This window comes from Chroicocephalus ridibundus, chromosome 3, assembly GCF_963924245.1.
Source record: "Chroicocephalus ridibundus chromosome 3, bChrRid1.1, whole genome shotgun sequence".
NCBI classification, from domain to species: domain Eukaryota; kingdom Metazoa; phylum Chordata; class Aves; order Charadriiformes; family Laridae; genus Chroicocephalus; species Chroicocephalus ridibundus.
In genome coordinates this window covers 34,610,903-34,630,391 of record NC_086286.1, presented here as the reverse complement: position 1 = coordinate 34,630,391, position 19,489 = coordinate 34,610,903, and the positions used below count along the sequence as shown (strand labels likewise).

The 19,489-nt window shown below is 41.0% G+C and overlaps 1 protein-coding gene across 6 annotated transcripts in view; it reads left to right on the top strand.

Annotated features, from left to right (window-relative positions):
• DAAM2 (dishevelled associated activator of morphogenesis 2) overlaps positions 1 to 19,489 on the top strand; it is a 217,118-nt gene that overhangs the window by 74,039 nt on the left and 123,590 nt on the right. For all 6 annotated transcript variants that reach the window (XR_010070275.1, XM_063328682.1, XM_063328685.1 and 3 more), the window contains one exon: positions 13,830 to 14,032. Coding sequence is in view for 5 of the 6 variants with exons in the window: in XM_063328682.1 (XP_063184752.1) it covers positions 13,859 to 14,032 (174 nt within the window). In the remaining variant the exon portion in view is untranslated. The remainder of the gene's footprint in view (positions 1 to 13,829; positions 14,033 to 19,489) is intronic.

Below are 19,489 nucleotides of genomic sequence, written 5' to 3'. Positions count from 1 at the left end.
TGATGCGTTGAAAAATCAATGAGGGAGGAGGAACAGTGAGCAAACTACATCTAGGTCTCTGCTGACGGTGGTGATGGGGGCACAGGATGGAGAGAGATGAAAGTAATTGCAGTGCTGTCCATGATGCACAACTCCGCACTCTGGCACTGTCTGGTAAGGGTGCAGAGGCTTCGCTCAGCTCCCAAAGAGACAGGGAAGCTTTGACGTTCTGCACAGCTTGAGAGCAGCTTCTGCTTAGTGGTGTCAGAAGCAATGACAACCCTGCCCTCACTTTCTTTCCGATTTGAGGCAAGCTGCTTGAGCTGTTATGAGCAGCGTGGAAGAGTATTCCTGGGCAAGGAAGGTTTAATGGGAAGCGTGGAAGTGTAGCTGAAGCATGAAACTACTACTGACATACAGCATATGTTGCTTTTCTGAATCTGTCGTCAGACACTTTCGCAGGGTTAGGATTAAGGATGAAAACTAAACCTTTTTTGAGTACAACCAGCCTGGAAGAGGTCTGTGCAACACTAACCAAGTACATGTACAGTTTCACGTTCCAGTGTGAAGTATTGCCTCCAATTTAGATTTATCTTTCTGCCTCGCTGCATTGCCCACTTCTTGAAGTGGAGTGAAGAAAACATTTTTACAGCCCAGTTGAAAAGGTGTTTTATCTTCAATCTAACCATTCATTTTAAATCTCAATTATTAAAAGAAGAAAGTTTCTCTACCAGCTCTGCTCCTAGCACTGTTGGATTTTCTTTTCCTTTTTTAATGATAGAAATTGCATGAGTGAATGCAGTTAAAAAGAGGCATTCATACTAGTGCCTACATAAGTTTGTATGTGACTTGGAATACATTCCCCAGGAGTCAGGAAATGATGATTTGGATGCTCTACTTTGACTTGGCTAAAATTGTCTCAAAAGGCCTTTGGAGAAAATAAAATATTTTGAGGACTTAAAAAAAAAAAAATCTCAGGTGCCCACTTGGCACAATTCCAGTGAGGGACATTTCACCAGAAATGAACTGAGTCTGAGTTCTGTTTGGAAGAGTTGGTCTCTTGTTCTACGAGGTTATGTGTTTCTGTCGGAATTAATAGGAGTCTGTTATACACATGGAGAGGAAGCCATATAGGGAACATATGTTGTTCACTCATCTGAGGAGTGAAAGGCACTTGTAAAGTCTCTATAACCTAATTCAAATAGTATGTTCACCCTGGAATTTATGCCTTGATAAGCCAAACAGAATTTTGAGTATATCTTCCAATATCTTTCTGAAGAAAAGGATAAAATGTAAAATGTTTTTTAGTTTGTTTTTTTTTCTTCCTTTTTGCTTTTCCTGCTGACTTTGCCTCATAAATATGACTTTTGGGGGATTCCCTGGCAAAGGTGTGAAATAATTTGCTTTACAGAATATAAGACGCTTAGTACCTGATAAGAAAGAGATTTCCTCTGGAGTAACCTAAGCCTAAACATTTGAAGAACTGAATACAAAGGCATAAATTTATTTTTTTGACTGAACTATTGGGTGGTTGACCCACTGGCATTACCTCCACACCACGGTCCTTCCACAGCACGAGACTTGCTATAGTACTCCCACAGAGCACAGCATCCTTCCAGCTAGAAAACTGATCTTTCCTCTTGCCCTTTGTTTCATTTCCTGTGATAAGTGGTTTCCCTCTAAGCAGTTATTTAGAAACTCAAATTTTGGTCCTTAGGAGACACTCCTTCCAATTTAGAGAAATGCTTTATTTGGTGTGGAGTGGTTGGTTAGAAGGGGCAGAGATCTCATTTCCAAGATATTCCCAGTGTCAGTTCCTCTCTATTAAATGAATGAGACAAAACTGCTTCTCAAGGTGGATTCAGTCCCAGTACTAAAGTTTTTTGGTTGTTTTTTTTGTTTGGTTGGTTGGTTGCTTGGTTTGGTTTTTTGTTTTGGGGTTGTTTTTTTTTTTTCATTTAGGCAATGTTATGTTTTATCCTTTTTCGCATGGAGGTTGCTGAGGTGCTGGGAAAATCACTTCCTTGGAGCACGCTTCTATAAGCAGCTTTCTGAGAAACAGGTGACTTGGTAGTCATTATGCTGGGATTTGATGATTGAGAACTGTTTGCCATGTAGTCATACTATTGCAATTTAAATGAAGAGAAACTATCACTGTAAGAGTATTCCAGTAGATGCTGGGTATATGTCTTGCAATATTGATATGGATATGAAATGTGCTCTGGGAATTAAAGAGAGTTAGTTCTGCTGTTAGTGGGCCCTGTAGGACATGAATTGTTTCCTTATCATGCATGACCTCTGAAAAATGTAGAAAATTTTTGCCTGTGTTTGAAATCTCAGCATGAACAGGATATTCTAAGACCTTGTGGACTTGTTCTTGTCTAAAGCACCGTTTTTTTTCTTGGAAACAAAATAACGTTCCTTAAAACTATTTCCCACACCAACTCCCCTCTCTAGACTGGTGTTGCTTAATGTGTTTAATTCTGGGGTTATCCCAGTTGAGCTTTTTGTGATTAATAGCTGATAACACTGTAAACCCAGCACAAAGAACATTTCCTGGGCAGTAGTCATGCTTCTTACAGGCTACATTTGACTGATGTTAGGGTATGGACAGAACAAGCACTAGGGAAGAGGTCACCTTGAAGAGGGTCTCAGTGCTGTGGGCTCAGTGTTTGTGTTATACATCTGCTAGTTTATATTCTTTCCTGAGATTTGGAGAGGGAACCACTTCTCTGTACAATTTTCTCTGTTTTAAGCATCGCCAGGTACCACTGCAGTGCAGTAGACCCTAGCTTGTAATATGATTGGCTATGGGGGTTTGGGGGGAGGAAAAGGTAAAGCACAGGGATTCAGTAGTGTTAGTTCCGTTTTCATCTCATATTTACTGGTCCAACAGCCGGTAGTTAAAAATTAGTGATAGGCTGGCAGCCTGCATGCAAATTGCTGGGTTACATATAACGTATTTCTGCTTGGACTTGCCATCTAGTCCAAATACATAGTTGGTCTTGATGTTTCAGAGCTTCTGATGTTTTGCTGGGAGGTAGGTGCAAAGTGGTGAGTGAAAACTGAGAGGGCTTCCTTGTTTAATTGGGTTTCTGGGCAGCGGGAGGGTCAAATGCTGCTGCTACTTCTTGTGGCTGGAAAGGTTTTGGTACTGGTTGGCTGTGTCTTCTCTACAGCAAGTAGGAAAGGGGGATAACAGCAATTTCAGTCTTTCTTGCAGTAGGAGATGTTCTTACATAACGTTCATTTATCTTATAAATGTCCTGGCTTGACCAGGACAGCAGAGCCAAGACCTGAACTTGTTGTAGGAAGCAATGTATGACTGCTTACTTACTGTCTTTATTTGTATGTATTCCACCCATAAATTTAAAATATAAGATGTAAGATTCAAGTAAGTTTTAAATATGCTTCCAAAATGTGAGACAAAATGAATTGCAGCAGGTGATGTTTTGGATAAAGTCCTGCACAATCTATCAAATAAATCAGTGTTGTACAGAACTAGAGACAGCAAGCAGTGATATTAGCACATGTTCTGCTAAGACGTACATCACTGGGTATAATAATAATGTTTGCAGCCCTAAGGGGATAAAGAAGATATTCCTTCTCTAATAGAGGGTAGACTTCTGTTCTATTTGTATACAATGGGCCTTCTTTTTGAATCAAATCTAAGGACTATGTACACAGACCAAGTAGCTGTTTAGAAGCAGGGTTGAGTTTTTTGGTTGCTTTTTTTTTTCTTTTAGCGTGCAGCTGTAGTGGGGTGCTGAGGGAATTTTATCCTGCAGTCTAGTTTTCTGTGGAGTGTGTTCAAATTTTTGTCAACAAGATGCAAGTAGCTTGGGCTCAGAAGCTGAAAGAACTTGCTGTATCTTCAGGCAGGCTATTAACTTGCTGTAAATACTTAGAAGTCCAGAGATGACTACCCAAACATCTGCTGTATGCAGCTTCTTTGCAGTTTTCTTTGGATATCTGAGCATACTTTTAAGCAAATGACTTATCCTTGGGGGTGAACAGTGTGTTGGTCAGTTACAGTTCTAGGAAGTCTTCCCTAGATATACGTCAGTACTTAAACTTTTCTTAATTGTGAACACTAAAGGCCTTGATGTGTTCATGACCTCTTGCTGTAAGAATCCGGGAGACTAGAACTTGCTATTGGCAGCCCAGAGAAGGGAGTAGAATAGACTTGGTAGCGATTGGCACAGACACCACACGTTTGTGTACCATATGCTCTAGACTACATGGATCTGCATCGCTTTGTAGAGAAGATCCTCGCATTTGGGTATTTTAGGGGGGTTCTCCCTGTCCCTCCTTTTACTGCACTCTTTGCAACATGTTGGCCAAGAGCCTTGACCACGCAAGGAAGGTGGCTGGTTTTAGGTAGCACTTTTTTTTCAGACCCTTATAATTGATCACTACTTGTGTCACACAGAGCATCAGCTCTGTGGGATTTGACCTTAATGTACATGAGGCCTGATTCACCCTAATGTCATGAAGCACTTAGCAGCCCTAAAACCTAAAGCAGTAAGTCATGGCTCTGAAACTAGCTTTCAGTGTTGGTGTAAAATCTCCTCTTGTAAATATTACAGCAGCCAGAAAATATATTTTATCTGGATGCCACTTAAAAATACACACAGAAAACAACCCAAAATCCTTGAGCAGAACTCTTTCCAAATATCCATTCTTCATGAAGATACGTTAGGTTAAAAGTTCAACAATTTCACCAAGCTGCTGGCTTGGAATCCAAACCTACTTGCGTAATGTTGAGGTTTCAGCATATCAAACCCAGAGTATCCCTTGTCCGAATGTTGAACAAAAATAAAAATGCTGGAATAAAATGCTGTATATGACTTTTTCTTAACTTCACTTTCTAGATTTATTTTTGATGCCAAATTGACAAGTCGAGAATCAGAGTAGCTTAAAAAATAGGCATATAAAATCAATGACACTTTCACCCTGTCTATGCCTTGACCTACAGAAACAATCTCTTAAGAGGAGACAGCATCAAAATCCCAAGACCTGTTCCCTTTGTGATGCATCTACTGGCTGTTTCTTCCATTTAGTAAGTCGCTTAAGAAGCCTTTTAACTATCATCCCCATCAGTGGCTTTTCAGTATATGGAACTGAACTGACAACCACCATCTTTATTATTTATAGGTTCACAGTGAAACATACTTTACCTGAGGCACTAAGCAGGAAAGTGGCAGATCTGCAGACTGACTTTCCCAGGTGGCATTGATGGACACTAGGTTTGAAGAGTTTCAGTGCCATCCATGAAAAACATGTAAAAGTCCAAATGTTGTCTTTGTAGGGCTTTTCCATAGTTATATGCATTTGCTATAAAGACTGAGTTGCTTTTTCTAGTGAGAGAACTTCAGAACTTCAGGTAATTGATTTACCTGTCAATAATGAAGACAGCACTTGTACACCTACATCTGTGGCCAGTTTCCAGTGGTTATAACCAAGGCCTATTTCCAGTCAAGTTGAGCTTTAATGTCCTATAGTGGCCCTGAACCCAGTGTTAGAATGGAAATAAATTTTTGTATGCTGTGATGACATCGGACAGCAGATGAAACATTTTTCTACTAATTGTCTGAATAAGAAAACAGCGTTTCACATGGAAATAAGCTGGAGTTTGGGAAGATGTAATTGGACCTTTACCATTTGTTTGTTTTTCTTGGAGCACACTGGCAGTTCTTACAGATTATTTCTCTCTCAGAGGCACTCTAATGCCCTCAGCTGCTTATTTTGTCTGGAAAAATCAGGCACCCAGGATAACGATGACAACAACAGCAACATTTTGACTCCCAAATCCCCTGGCAAAATAGTTACATCATGTCTGGAAATAATTGGGCAATGACAGAATGGAAAAATTACAATGACTGAAACAAGACAGGGATGCTCTTAGCAATGGGGTTTTGTGTATTCATTCTTTCAAAGGTGGCAGTTCTTAGTGCTACTGGGAAACTCTGGACTGACATCCCTTGTACTTGAACCCCACTCTTCCCAATAGAAATATTGCAGAGATTTCCAGTCTCCCTAGATCAAGCCTTAGTGCTAAGCTGCCCGGTATTCCTGGTCTTTTGGCGTATAGGCATGAGTGAGACAGCTTGTTTTCCAGATAACTCTATTCTTGACTTCTTTCTTGTGGGTATTAAAGGCTTGGCTCTAGGATGAGCATGTCTTATGGATAGAACTGACAGACATTACTCATTAGGGCCAGTTTCAAACCAATGACATTAAAGGCATTTCATACCTTAAGACCCGTAAAAGGCATGGGACTTCATCTTCCTCTAGAGTAAAATAGTCTTCTGCACTAGAACTGAAGGAGCAATGTGCTGGTTCTGGCTGTCAATATGTATGTTGGCTTGACTAATGTTATTATGATCTATTTCATCTTCAGTCTATGAATTCTTATATTGAATAAAAGCTTCATCTCATTCTCCAGCTTCCAAGGCACTCTCTCCTGTGGAATTGCATCACAGCATTGTACCCCCCACCAGAAGAAAGCAAAGAAAGCCGGAAAGTCTAACCTGGCCTCTGCTCTCTAGATCCATAGCTTGCAGAAAAGGCAGTTCAGACCCACTTTGTTGTGTAGCACAGACACAACTTAGATTGTAGTCTTGTCCTGAATTCATGGCTCTGAGATTACAGTACGTTCTTGGCAAGTCCTAAAAACAACAATTTGAGTACCTGATTTATTTCAGGAGTAAAATCTGTGGATTGTAGAGAGTGTTTGAAAAGATGTCCTGTTGGATGGTCTTACCCTCAGTTACGATTGGGTCCTGGGATGGCATCTGTGGCATTTGTGGGTTTCTTTCCCCATGTTTGCTCTTATGTAGTGTATTTCCCACAAGCTATTACAATCACAGCAATTTGAAGAACAACAGTGACATAACAAACCAACCCATCTAGTGAAGCTAATGCAGTAGTAGGGGCAATCATTGCATAAGTTCAATTATTTCATAAAGCATAAATTTATCCACACTGGATTTGCAGACACTGCTAAATGCTGTCTCTACAGAAGCATCGTTACTGGGGTATGAACCATCATGTCCTGGCCAGATTCCAGTTGGGTGATTACTTTTTGCTGATGTAGTCTTTATATTACCATTTAGATATTACTGTAAGTCTACTTGGCACTGTACAATCACTGATTCAAGCAGGTAACTAGGACCCTGCACTGGAGAACCTACAACTTCAGTGCCACACCTGGGACAATGGAGTACAATACACTAAAAATAAAACATACTGGTCAAGTATAATACAACAAAAATAAAACGTTCACAAAGTGTTGTGCAATCCTGTGTCATGCAGTAGGTATCTCTTCATAGGTTTGGTTTGTTTTTTTTTTCTCCTTAATATATGCTTAAAGAAAAAGAGAGGAGTTTTGCAGTTTGAGGTGTCTGTAAGTGGCTACTACAAGCCTTTCCAAGTCTATGAGCTGTCACGAAAGAAAGTGAGGATATTGCAATGGAACAGTGAAAAAAGGAGAGAATAAAACCAAAGCTGGTAGAAAAGAAGGAAAGAAAGAACTAAGGCTTGAACTGCAAAGTGCTAGATTTTGCCTGCCTGAATAAGAAGCTTTTTGTTTTTCTGCCTTTTTTTTTTTTTTTTTTTTTGAGGTATACAAATAGAACAAATATGGTTCATGGTGAGGAAGACAGGAAAATTAACCTTGGTAAAAGTCCAGACTTTCTGGACTGATATTACTGAAACTGCAGTGCTGCAACACTAGAAGACTTGGAAGTAATAACTGGGAGGGGGCAAGGAAAGAAAGATGGTACTCCAGACTACTGTGCTCAAACCAGAAAGGTTCCTTATATTTAGGGGTATGCTGTCCTGGTGGATCCACCACCATGAAGGTTTGAATTATTGGCAAGTTTGCTTAAGTGTGGAATTGATAAGTTGGGATGGGATCCTGTGGTACAGCAAGCACTAAGCAAAATGTATTTCTGCCTCCAAAGCTGCTGTTTAGTTGGACATCTCTGCCTCCCCTCTCAGCCAAATACCTTGTACGTTTAGACACTGGGGAGATGAAGGACATATATATTCTGGATAAACACTTAAGTTGTGAGTTCTGCTTGTTTTGTTCTCAGTTTAAGCTGTGGTGGTCACACTGCTGTTCAGAAATATTAAAGATGTATAGTTTTACTTGTATCTAAATGAGATGCAAGATCATAATTCGGACTCAGCTTTTGGTGTCTAGGAGGACAGATTAGTTTTAACTCTGCAAATTTTTGTGTGGAGCCAGTAAACTAATAGATTCGCGAAAATAAAATAACTTCATAGCAGGTAAAAGAATGAATGGATTGTACGTTCAGCTCTGTCAGGTATAGAAAATTATTAATCTGTACTTGATTAAAAGGTGGAAAAAAGTATAAAGCAATAACAAATGATTACTAGCCAGATTTATGATACTGACACTAACTGCTTTGTTGCTCTCTCCACTTTGTATTTTGCATCTTGATTTGTCTGTGTTCCTTTAAAATAGTTTTTCTATCAGTACAATTTGGATAGATAAATGGATTGGGGTGAACATGAGGAACCTCTGGTATCTTTTTTCTGTTTTCTTTGGTTGTTCAGGCTTCGGTTTTGTTTGGTTTTTTGGTAGAGCGTTTTTTTTCCCCCCTCATTCCCAGGTGAAGACAGAGAAAGTGTTGCAAATTAATCTTTCAGAAGGGAAAGGCCTCTTACAGTTCTTCAGCTTTTTTTTGTCTTGATAAGCTTGTATCAGGTGAGAGGCATTGGATTTGTGGGCATTAACAGACTAATATTAGTGGTCATTAGTCATCCAGTGCATCCTGAGCATCCTTAAAGTATTAAAAATAAACAGATTTTTGACAGACGCATTGCGTTAAGTAGGATCATGGATATAGTTACACCTGACAGTCTTCAAATAGCCCTTGCCTTTCCTGTTATCTCAGGACATATTTCATAGGCAAATAAATGACTAAAAATTAAAGATTAAATAAAGTGTTAATAATATATAATACTACCTATATAGCAGGAGACAAGCTTTAGGTCTGTGGAATGCTTTGAAATTTTCAACCATCTCAGTTTTGATGAGATGGTGTCTAAAACAGAGCAAGGCTGAGGCCTGGGCTGGCTTAAGAAGTCCTTTTTCCACCTTGGGATCTGCACCCTTATTTTGATGTGTAGTGGGAGGGAAAAATCCATGACCTGGATGCACGGTGAGTTGCAAGCTGAGCCCTCTCTTTTGGTGGAACTGTTAAGTGTGGGCCATGGCTCACCAGGAGTGAGGGGCTGTCGCTGCATAAGGCTCTGCTTGTTTTCCAGGATTTTCTTTCCTGTGATCTGTTGTTCTGTCTGGGGTCTGATGCCATCCTGCCCAACATAGTAGGCAGGTGCGCCCTTCCGGAAGGATGACCCTCCTAGCTGGAAGAAAAGTTTTAACTTTGTGGATTTTAAATAGTTGGGTATTTTGTTGCTGTTTTGTGCCCCAGAGATCAGGAAGCTCCTTAGCGTGGTGACAATTCCAAACCAAAGGAGTTGGGTTACTACTGCAGATGTAGCAAATGGATTGCTTGCCTGCCCCTTTCCCCATCCCCCATGCTGCAATTGCTTTATATTGCATCTGACATCTGTCACGTTACAAGTGACATACATGGAAATTCCCCATGGTAATTAGAACCTGCCATGAAGCTAGTTGGTTCTCCAGCACACAGATGGTGAAACTTTGTGGTCCAAGGAACTGAGCACAGGATCAGTACGGAGCTGTCTAGCTTTACCCAATGTGTATATTTTGACAATTATGAGCATGGTGCTTATTTTCTGCATTTCATCATCAGTAAGTGATGATGAAGGTAGCTGATAATACCATGAAGTTCTAGTGGTTTATTATTTAATAGTTGAATAACAGAGATTTAACTTGGATTTGGGGGTGCAGGGTGAATTGGCTTATGTTCCAAACCAGTCCAAATCCAGGTTTCTTTCTACTTCTGTGACAATACATCATATTTATATGGTTTATCCTGCCATAGAGAAAGATACAGATTTATGGGGGAATGGAAGTTATTTAGTTTGTTTCCTCTCATGTTAGAATAAACTGGTGTGGACAGTGATTCTGCATGATAGATTTAGTCCCATGCTTCCCACTCAGGTGAGAGCTGTGGCTACATCCACCAATATTGTTTGTCTGCTGCTGATCCGTGGAGATTCAGCTCTGGAAGTCAGCGCATCAGTGTCTTCCATTAATGCAGGCTGGTTTTGCAGGACAGCTTGTGTTTAGTTAATCCACAGAGTTCTCTCTCTCTCTTCTGTTTTTCCAAAGGTGATGATACAAAAGTAGTTTTCTCTATTTTAATTATAGTTATGCTCTGGCTGTTCACTGTGGTGAAGGACAGGACAGTGTGGGAAAAACTATGATAATCAGCTCTCTTGCACAGGAGAGCTGCTGGCATTGCAGTTGTTTCAGGTGTCTTACTGTTTGTGGAATATTGCTTACTTAGGGTATGTTTCCATGAAAATTAGAATTTCTGAGATGAGAATGAAGAAAAGAGTGAGACTGAAGAAACAATTTAGAACCTGCAATTGAAAGAGGATCCTCGTGTGCAGTTTGCCTGGATCTCATCCCATGTGGCTAAACCTTCTGATAAGACTTGGAAAAATTGCATGAGCTTAATTATGTTTGGTCACAGGGCCAAATGGTTTAGAAATGAACACGTACGCCCTGTCAGAGGAAGAGGACGTTGTTATAATTAGACCTTGGGCAAAGTTCCAGGTTGTGACTCCTGACCTAAGCTGAACCACAGATGGGGCTGGTAAGCAACAGGGGGATCGCTATGAGGAGCGGGTGTGTGGTGAGCTATTGAAATGACAGCGACTTGTTTGTATTGTGCAAAAGGGTAAAACAGTACAAGTGAAAAGAGCTGTGGGAGGGAGTTATGTGTAATAGTGGGATTCCCTCCAGAGAGAGATTTCCCATTGATTCTCACTGGAGGTATATATAGAAATAGATGATTGGACATGTTCCATTTTTACAATCACTTTACTTGCAAGAAGTTGAAAGGCAATAGGTCTTTCATTAGAATAAAAAACCCCTGCCTTTATTATTTTCATAATTTTTTATGACAGCTTTGTTTTCAATTGCCTCTCAGAAAAATGAAATATGTTCTTTTCTTCATTTTCTTTGTTGGCCCTCCCCCTGCTCAATCCTTTGGAAGCATATTTTCCCCAGATTTGGTTCTTGACAAAGAAAAGGCAAAGGACAGAAAAAGAAAAGGAAAATATTATTAAGTTGGAAGCTATTAGAAAAAGTTTATTTTCTTTAAAACTATATCCAACAACAAAAATCAAGGAGTTGTAATTAGTTCTTTAATAGCATAAACAGTGCAACTTAAGTAAATGCCCCTCAGCATCCTGTGGCTGGCAGGCTTCATGTTTAGAAAGACAGTGGTCCCACTTAGAAATATTCGTTCATCCAGTGATTCAATTCTTAAATACCTGTGCTGGATTCCTCTCTAGCAGTCCTCAATTGTTCTCACTTTAAAAGCATCTAGACACCTCGCCTATCTACAGTTACCGTGTTGTAGCAATACAAAAGTGCCATTTTACCCCTCTGTGTCAGTATGAATTTCCTGTATGCCACTTATAGATGGACCTGGGAAATGCCAGTGTTAAGAGTATGAGTTGTGCAATGGAATGGTGCTTTGTGAAAGTGAGGCAATACAAGTTTACTCTTCGTTTGAGCTCTCTGTGCTTTTGCAGAATAGTAAAAGCTTAGTATCTTTGCTGAGTTTCTCAAGTATGGATCCCAAAGAACAGGTGCCAATTTTGCAAAAGCACCACTGGAACAAGCACTAGCTTGGGGGTTTTTTTCAGCGTTACGGATGAAGAAGACCTGAACACTGACTGTTCACCTCTTCAGTGAACCTGCTTAAGATGAAAGCTGAGTGATGAAATGTCAGTACAGGACAATCTGTGGTGCCCTGACTAGGGCAGTACTTACCCTGTAGAAAATGTTGGCCTTCATATCCATTCACGTAGTATTCATTTCCTGGTAAGGTGCCTCTTTTGGAGGAGGGCTTACCAAAGCCTTCACCTGAGCTTATAACGGAAGATGTTATGGTCCTGTCACTTCAATGTCTCAGCCAAGGAGGATTCACTGTCCATACCCCAAATAATTCTGGTCCTTTCATGGTTGGTGAGGAAGCCTACAGGCAGCGGGCCAGAACTCGGTTACAACTGAATTGATGCAAATGTAGTTGTATTGTATGTAAATCAGTTTTGGCTCATAGATTTGAGTTCCTTCAAAACAAAGTTTTGTCAAACTAATGGGTTCAAATGTCATCCGTGACCAGATTACCATAAAGTCCCTGAGAAGATGGTGTGTGGTGGACAAGTTCAACTTCTTCTGAAGCTCTCTTGTGAAATCTTTTTAAGAACTGAACCTCTTAAGTCTCCACCACCAAGAGGAAACAGAAGTTGCCATGCATGTCGTTGTGCCAAAAAGGTGGAAGTTTGGGTGGTTTGGGTTTTTTTTGCTGTTTGTTGCTCAGTTTTCTTAAGCGAGCGTGCTGATTTCTACACAAAAAGTCCCTGGAGAGCTTCTGGCTGGGTGCAGCATGTTAAGCCCCACTATGCAATTGACGTCCTAACGGTGCTTTTCCTAGCACAGCTACTTAGTCTTTCTGAGAGCTCAAAGCAGCCTTGTTCTGGCAAGCAAGCAGACCAAAGCATTGTGGGGCAGGCTGGGGCAGCAGCTGCTCTGGTGACAAAGTTCAGCTGTGTTGCTGCTGATCCAGCATCCAGCATCCTGCGGTTCAGTTCACCTGCCGCCTCCCTCCCTGCTCCCCTGCCCTGTGCCCAGGGAGCTGGGCTTCCCAACAGGCTTTAATTATTTACTCTCCAAGGATATGGCTTATTCTGCAAATTAAGTGAAAAAGTGAAGTCCTTAAAAAAAATATAACACAAATAAGCCCCTGAGCTGTCAAACAACAAGTCCCTTAAAAGGGCAAAATATGCGGCTCTCTGTGGACTGCACAGATCCCTCCTTTCAAACTGCTGGCAGGAGACTTCCTGTTTGGATGGGCCGCTCACAAACGGTGTTGTGTGGTGAAATCAGTCACTTCCCAGCTCCTCCTTCAGGCCTCCTTTTGCCTCCCTTTACGCTCCTGATACCAAAGTCCCTCAAGCCTGGGTCCTGTCAAGATGGGATCTGGCAGCTCAAACGTAAATCTGAAAGCATGCATTAGCACTGTGCGGTTTCTCCCCTGGATACAGAAAGCAGCCCAAACTAGTTACGTGTGTTTGAACACAGGATAGACAAAGTGGTCCAACTGCAATAGTCCTGGCCATAAAGGGATAAGTGAGTGTTTGGTGGTCTGGCTCCAGAGTGGTGGAAAATTGATTCCTGCTTCATTGTTTCATTGATTGTTTTATTTTGATCAAATTGTATATCTTTGGAGGATTCTTCCATTTATTCTGGGTAAATTCTCCAGTATGTGCTTTTTGCTTCTGATAGTTTCATTCCTTTACTGTAGTAGTGAGAGAGCGGCCTATACTGGCATTCAATGGTAGCATTCAGCCTTGGTTACTGAGCATTTCCGATAAATCTACTTGCTGGGAAATCCCATACTGATTTTGTAAAACCTTTTGAGAAGCTTTGGGAGAAGTGATTCTACACTGCCCTGCAAGAACATGTTAATACCATATGAAAGCTTAGCTACCTTATCTAGCTTGAGTGTTAATTTTGCCCTTTTGTGTCTTAGATCCTTCTGTCCTTTTCCAGCTGTTATACTAGTGGTAAGTGTTGTAGCTGCAGAGAGCTGCACAGATCCAAGAGTCTTCTCATTTAATGTCCTTTTTTTATTTTTATCTTCCTGCAGAACATGATCAGAAGATAGCATCATACACCATGATCATGGCCCCCCGGAAGAGGAATCGTCATGCGTTGGGGTTTCTTTGTTGTTTTGGGGGTAGCGACCTCCCGGAAATCAATCTCAAGGACAATAACCCCCTCCAGTTCCTTGAGTTTTCTGTCCCGATACCACCAGCAGAAGAGCTCAATGCCAGATTCTCCGAACTTGTGGTAAGTTTCTGCTGGCAGATTGATATATTTTAGGAGATGAATGACCACCTCCCTTCAAAGGGAGGAGCAAAGGGACTTAAGGGACTTATTTGGGATAGGAATAAGACTTCTGTTGAAGCTTTCCCCCCACCCCCTCCCCATTCTTTTATGACTCATATTCTTCTTATGAGAAAGACGGCAAATGACAGGATGCATGACAGTGGCAATGGCTATAAGTACAACAAAATGCTTAAATATGTTTGTTTATTCTCACAGAACTGTGCAATTCTCCAAGTGTAGGATTGGGCATATTAGAAGGAACCTCAAAAGTTCTCTAGAGAACGAATCCCTGACAGTCAATTTCTTGTTAACAACTTTTGATAAAATCTGCTGTATAATACAGTACAGTGGAAAATCTCAGGGTCTGCAGGTCTATAAAACAAGGATGATACTGTTCTGTTGATCAGTAACATAGTGCTGGTGAGGTATAAGAATCAGATGGCCATGCTAATTATGTTTCATCTGCCAGCTGCCGTTGAACCATGAAATGGTGCTGTTGCAGCAACAGACATAAACAGGAAGGCAAGCAGTTATTTCAGATGAACTTTGTTGCTTGCTTATGTGGTAAATGTTGTGGATTCCGGTAGCCGGCACTTGCTATTCATGCCTGGCATCAAATGACTTCTCTGTCTTTGCACTCTTGTTAAGCCTGTTTGCAGAACACAGGCAGAGGTCTTAGGGCTGTGGTGTTTTGCAATCTGCATCGTAAAGGTGATGCCCATTTGATGCAGTTGATTAGCTATCTCGTTACCATTCTGAGATCGGAGGTTATGTGAAGTGAGGTGTCTGTAAGTGCATATACGCCTGAGTGGTGCTACTGGGATGAGGAATAGAACAGAAAATACTGGATCTCAGAATTAGAGGAATTTGCCAGTAATCTTTCTACATTATAACATTAGCCCAGTAAGTTCTGGTCTATTACCATGGCTTCAAAGTGCTGTAGGAATGAAAATAACTTTATAATTTGGGTATGCAAGTGGAGGTTAACATGTGGGTGACTATAGTATGTCATACCAAACATAGGGACAGATATAGTTTGTCAGATGAGTGGTCTGACAACCTAGCCCAGGCTCCTATTTCAAGATTGGGTCCAAAGCAGATGCCTAGGGAAGAATATAAGATGTGGCCATAGTGGTGGTCCTTTCCTGGATGCTCTCCAGCCTCTAACAGTTTTCAGCTCAAGGACTTTCTCAGCCAAAGTTGCTTTCTTTGTACGTAGTAAATTGGTATGGATTTCTTTTCCATTGACTGTTTCCACCTTCCCTAGCACCCATGAGCAATTTTTTAGCATTTGCAGTATTCTATGGCAGGGGTGTGGGAAGAAGTCAATAGGATCTGCAGCTGTTTCGGGAAGAATAGGGTGTGCAGCTGAAGAGAGTCTACTTGCTTCTGACTAAGTAGCAGATGAGTAATCTCCTTTTACGGAGATATCTCACAAAATCCTGGTCTATATTTAAGTCAGTTTGCCTTTTATGTGAGACTACTTGAATTCCTCTCGGAAAGTGCAGCTGGCTGACTATGGAGAGTTCTGCTTGGTGACAGGTATCTCTCATGAGTAAGAGTGTAATCTGTAATCTGCTCTGCTGTCAATTTATTTGTGGATGCTGCTTAACTATTGGTTTTCACATGCAAAGCTTTAATTGCTGTATCAAAGTTCACGTCTCTCCAGTACCAAGATCCGCTGAAGCATTCAATCCAGCCTTCCTGAAGACGTCACCAACAGATGTGTTTTGCTCCTGAACTTGGCTTGCTAAAACTTGAACTTGTTTACCTTCGGGTCATACTGAATGACCTGTTTTAGCTGCTGCTGGGCTTTTGCTTACTTAGAAGGGTGCCAGTTTCTATGAGGAATTTGAAAGTTTGTGGTGGTATTAAGGGTGCTTTTAGCTTTTTTTTTTTTTTTTTTATGTCTGGCAAACACTGGTTTCCACGTGCTTGTAGCAAAACAGCTCACAGCTGCCTTATGGAAGTCTATTAAACAGTATGATTTATAATGTTTTTGGTGCAAAATTTAATGACAAGTATACATGATGAACTGTAAAAATTTTTGGCCCCTGAAGTTTGTGAGTTGTTGGTCTATGCTATAACTTATTAAATGTGCTGACAGCCTGTAACTGGCATATACATCTCAAACAAATGAAGCCATTGAAATGAAAATAGATCATATTCCTGTTCTTATGTTTAATGATAGTACCCTAGCCATCATTACGTGAGAAGTGAGCTGGGAGAGAAAAATGCTATTTTTCAGAAGGTTAATGATGTATATCACACATTTTTATAAAGCACTCAGATAGGATGGTGATGCCTGTCCATAGGAGTTCCTGGGTAGGCAGGTAACATGGGAGCGGTAAGAGCTTTATGAGAGAGAGAACCCGGGCTAGAAACTGGGCTGGCAGAATGCAGAATTTGCCTAGAAGGGCTAGTTTGTCCACAGGTCTGGATTAATGCATGTTCTACGAGACACTAAAATACAACAGCCTACATCTGTATTGACAGCTCAGATGAGATTTTAATTGGATTAGAAAGATTCAGCCTGTAAATGCGCCAGTGTAAATCAGCGACCTGGAAGTGCCTGAGAGGGCTCTGTGCTGTGTACTGGCTGCCCCACTGCTTATCCGCTAGGGTCTAGTCTGGGTGCGCTTGTACTATATAAAAAACAGATTTGAGTGTAAAGCCTTTTGACCCAAATCCCCTAGTGAAATGATGACACCAACATCATCTGAGATCTGTAGTGAGAAAAGCATTTGCGTTAGGTCCCTGAAGCAGGCCCAGGGGGTAAAGCCTCATCTTGCCATCTGCTCTGCAAAAGGGTATAATGAAACGTTGGTGTGCTTGAATGAATTTTTAAAAGCTTTATTTTTCCCCTTGTTGCAGTTAAAATCTGGGGCGTTTTCCCCCATAAGAGTTAATGACAAGAAGAGCTAAGCCTAGCTGTGCTGGAAAAGCCTCTCTTGTGATGAATTTTCCAGTCTAGTAAATATTCACTATGTTTCTACCTGCCTTTCTGAGGAAAATGGACATTTTGAGGGCCAGAAGCATTTCTTCTCTTGTTCTTGTGGTCCTTAAATTAGTATGATGAAAAGTGAATTTGGAGATGTCCATTTTGCAAGAGGAGGGATTAGGAATGTGTTGGGAACCTTTATTTGTGATGGAGACACAAGATCCCTCCAGAGCTTGCAAACTTGCTCATGTAGACTGCAGGCTGAGGCAAATATACATGTATGGGCTGCGCTGTTTGGAGGATGGACCCAGACAAACCAACTGAGTAATGGCAGCTGCCGAACTGGACTCTGGCCAAGGCAGTGGTTGTCAACTGACAAGTTGATGCTGATTTCAGCTGAAATATCTGCTCTCGATGCTGCTCAACCAGAAAAACAGTTCTAGGATGGATCCCAGGCATTTGTGTTACTTGAAGCCGAATGCTGTGTTTAGGCCTTGTCTCCTCGATTTAAAAATTAACATAGAAAGAAAAATACTCCTGATGTAGGCCAAATTCAATCTTGATTTATTTCATTGGGAACACGTGCAGGGAGTAAGTCTGAATGAAGACTATGGCTCAGGGTGATTTGGTCTGATTTTGTTTGGGCTAAGTCAGGGGGAGAGGTACTAGCTCTCAGGCTGTCTGCTGGCAGTGATTGCCTTGGGACTAATACAGTGGTATCAGTACAGATAAGTCCTTATCAGAAGTTTAGATGCACAGGACACAAAGCAAACAAATACTTGTGACCACAAGCTTTGCCCCTCAAAGGGCCGCTTTCATGCATCCAACTCAAAGAGGGCAGAACAGCTGGCTTTAGCGTCTCTCCTTCAATGAACAGGCAAGGAAGAGAAGCTCTAGAGAATAAGGTGTGTGGAGTGGTTCTGTACCTCATAAACTGTAAAACTGTCCCTACCTAACCATCAAGGCTGTTCTAAACAGCATCACTTATACTTTTTTCCTCAGTCTCTCTTCTTAGCTGCCACTATGTACACTACCATGTAGTAAAGTGCTGCTGCAGTTGGTGGTCTATTGGTGGGCGCCAAGCTGGTTTTGTGCCTGCTGGCAAAAATGGCTGTGCTAAGCACATGTGTTTTTCCTTGCATAGCTTTATTGACTGAACAGGAACTGCAGAAGAATCTGGAAGAACTATTGCAAGGCAAGGGGAAATAATTTTTTTCATGAAACAACTTCTCCATGTCCTTGTTCATATTTGTTAGCAGTGGTGTATTCTTGTCACAGTGGATTCTGATTCCTCTTGCTCAATATTAGAGTCCTGGACAATTCTTGTTGGTTGAGGGTTGTGTGCTGCTTGACACTTAGAGATTTTGACACCTAGATCTATCTTACACCAGCAACCTGATCCCAGATGTGAACTCGGACCATGCCAAGAAGGGTAACTTAAATGCTGGAAATTCAGGGAAAGCAGAAAAATGTAAAGAATGCTAACACAGAGGAAAAAGTAGTATAAAAAACTTGTACTTTTATTGTTTCTCTTTTTCTTTCTTTTGTTAGTGGCTCTGTTGAGATGGTCATGGTTTTTGAGAAGGTGGAGTTCAAGATTGTCTATTTTAGGATGGAATGTCCACTGGGAAATAGCGGACTTTCAAAGTTGATCATATTATTACAGCCTCCAAGCTTGAATTATAATATCCTTGTCTGAGTTACATGCACCACATTAGATTCTTACACTGAGAAAGATTTGAGAAGATTTGCTTACTGTTACCCCCCTCTTAGCCTTGTCTGCCTTTGAAGCATCCTGATATTTAGCTCAGGTGGGGCACTGACTGGATTCTGCTGTCATGGTTTGTTTTTCTTACACTGCATTTGAACCCATTTCTTTTTTATTTTTGGTTTGTTTTTTTTTTTTCTTCTTCATCAGGGTCCCTAAATAAGGGATTTTGTTGACTTTATAGATTCATAAAGGCTTTTTATCCATATTACTATTTACCATACTCCCAGCCTTTTCCATTTATGCCACTAAAAGTACCAAATCCAGTTACATTATTTACAATTGAGGAGTAGCATAAATATTTATGAACTCTCTGTATTTGAAAACTTCATAATAGCTCAGCATCTCTTTTGGGCCTGCCTTTATGCCGCTTCTTGTCCATTGAAATGAGAGCTCTCTATGAGGTCCCATCATTCTTCAGTTGCCAAAAGAGGTGGGTTGCTGCTTGGATGAGGCAACATACACTCTTCTCTCTGAAAAGATCTAGTTTTCTCACCCTACTGTGAAACCCCAGCTTTTGTTGTAGAGAAGATGCACATGGAACTGCTATGTGTTCCTGAACAATGAGGCCACTGGAAATCAAAAATGTATTTTCCCTTGTAGTGTTCCCTGAGTGCAATGAAATGAAGATGGAACCAAGTGCTGAATCAAGGGCTCTGTCCTTCCCTCAGGATCAAGCACCTTCAGTGTGTTCAGCCCATGCTGGGAA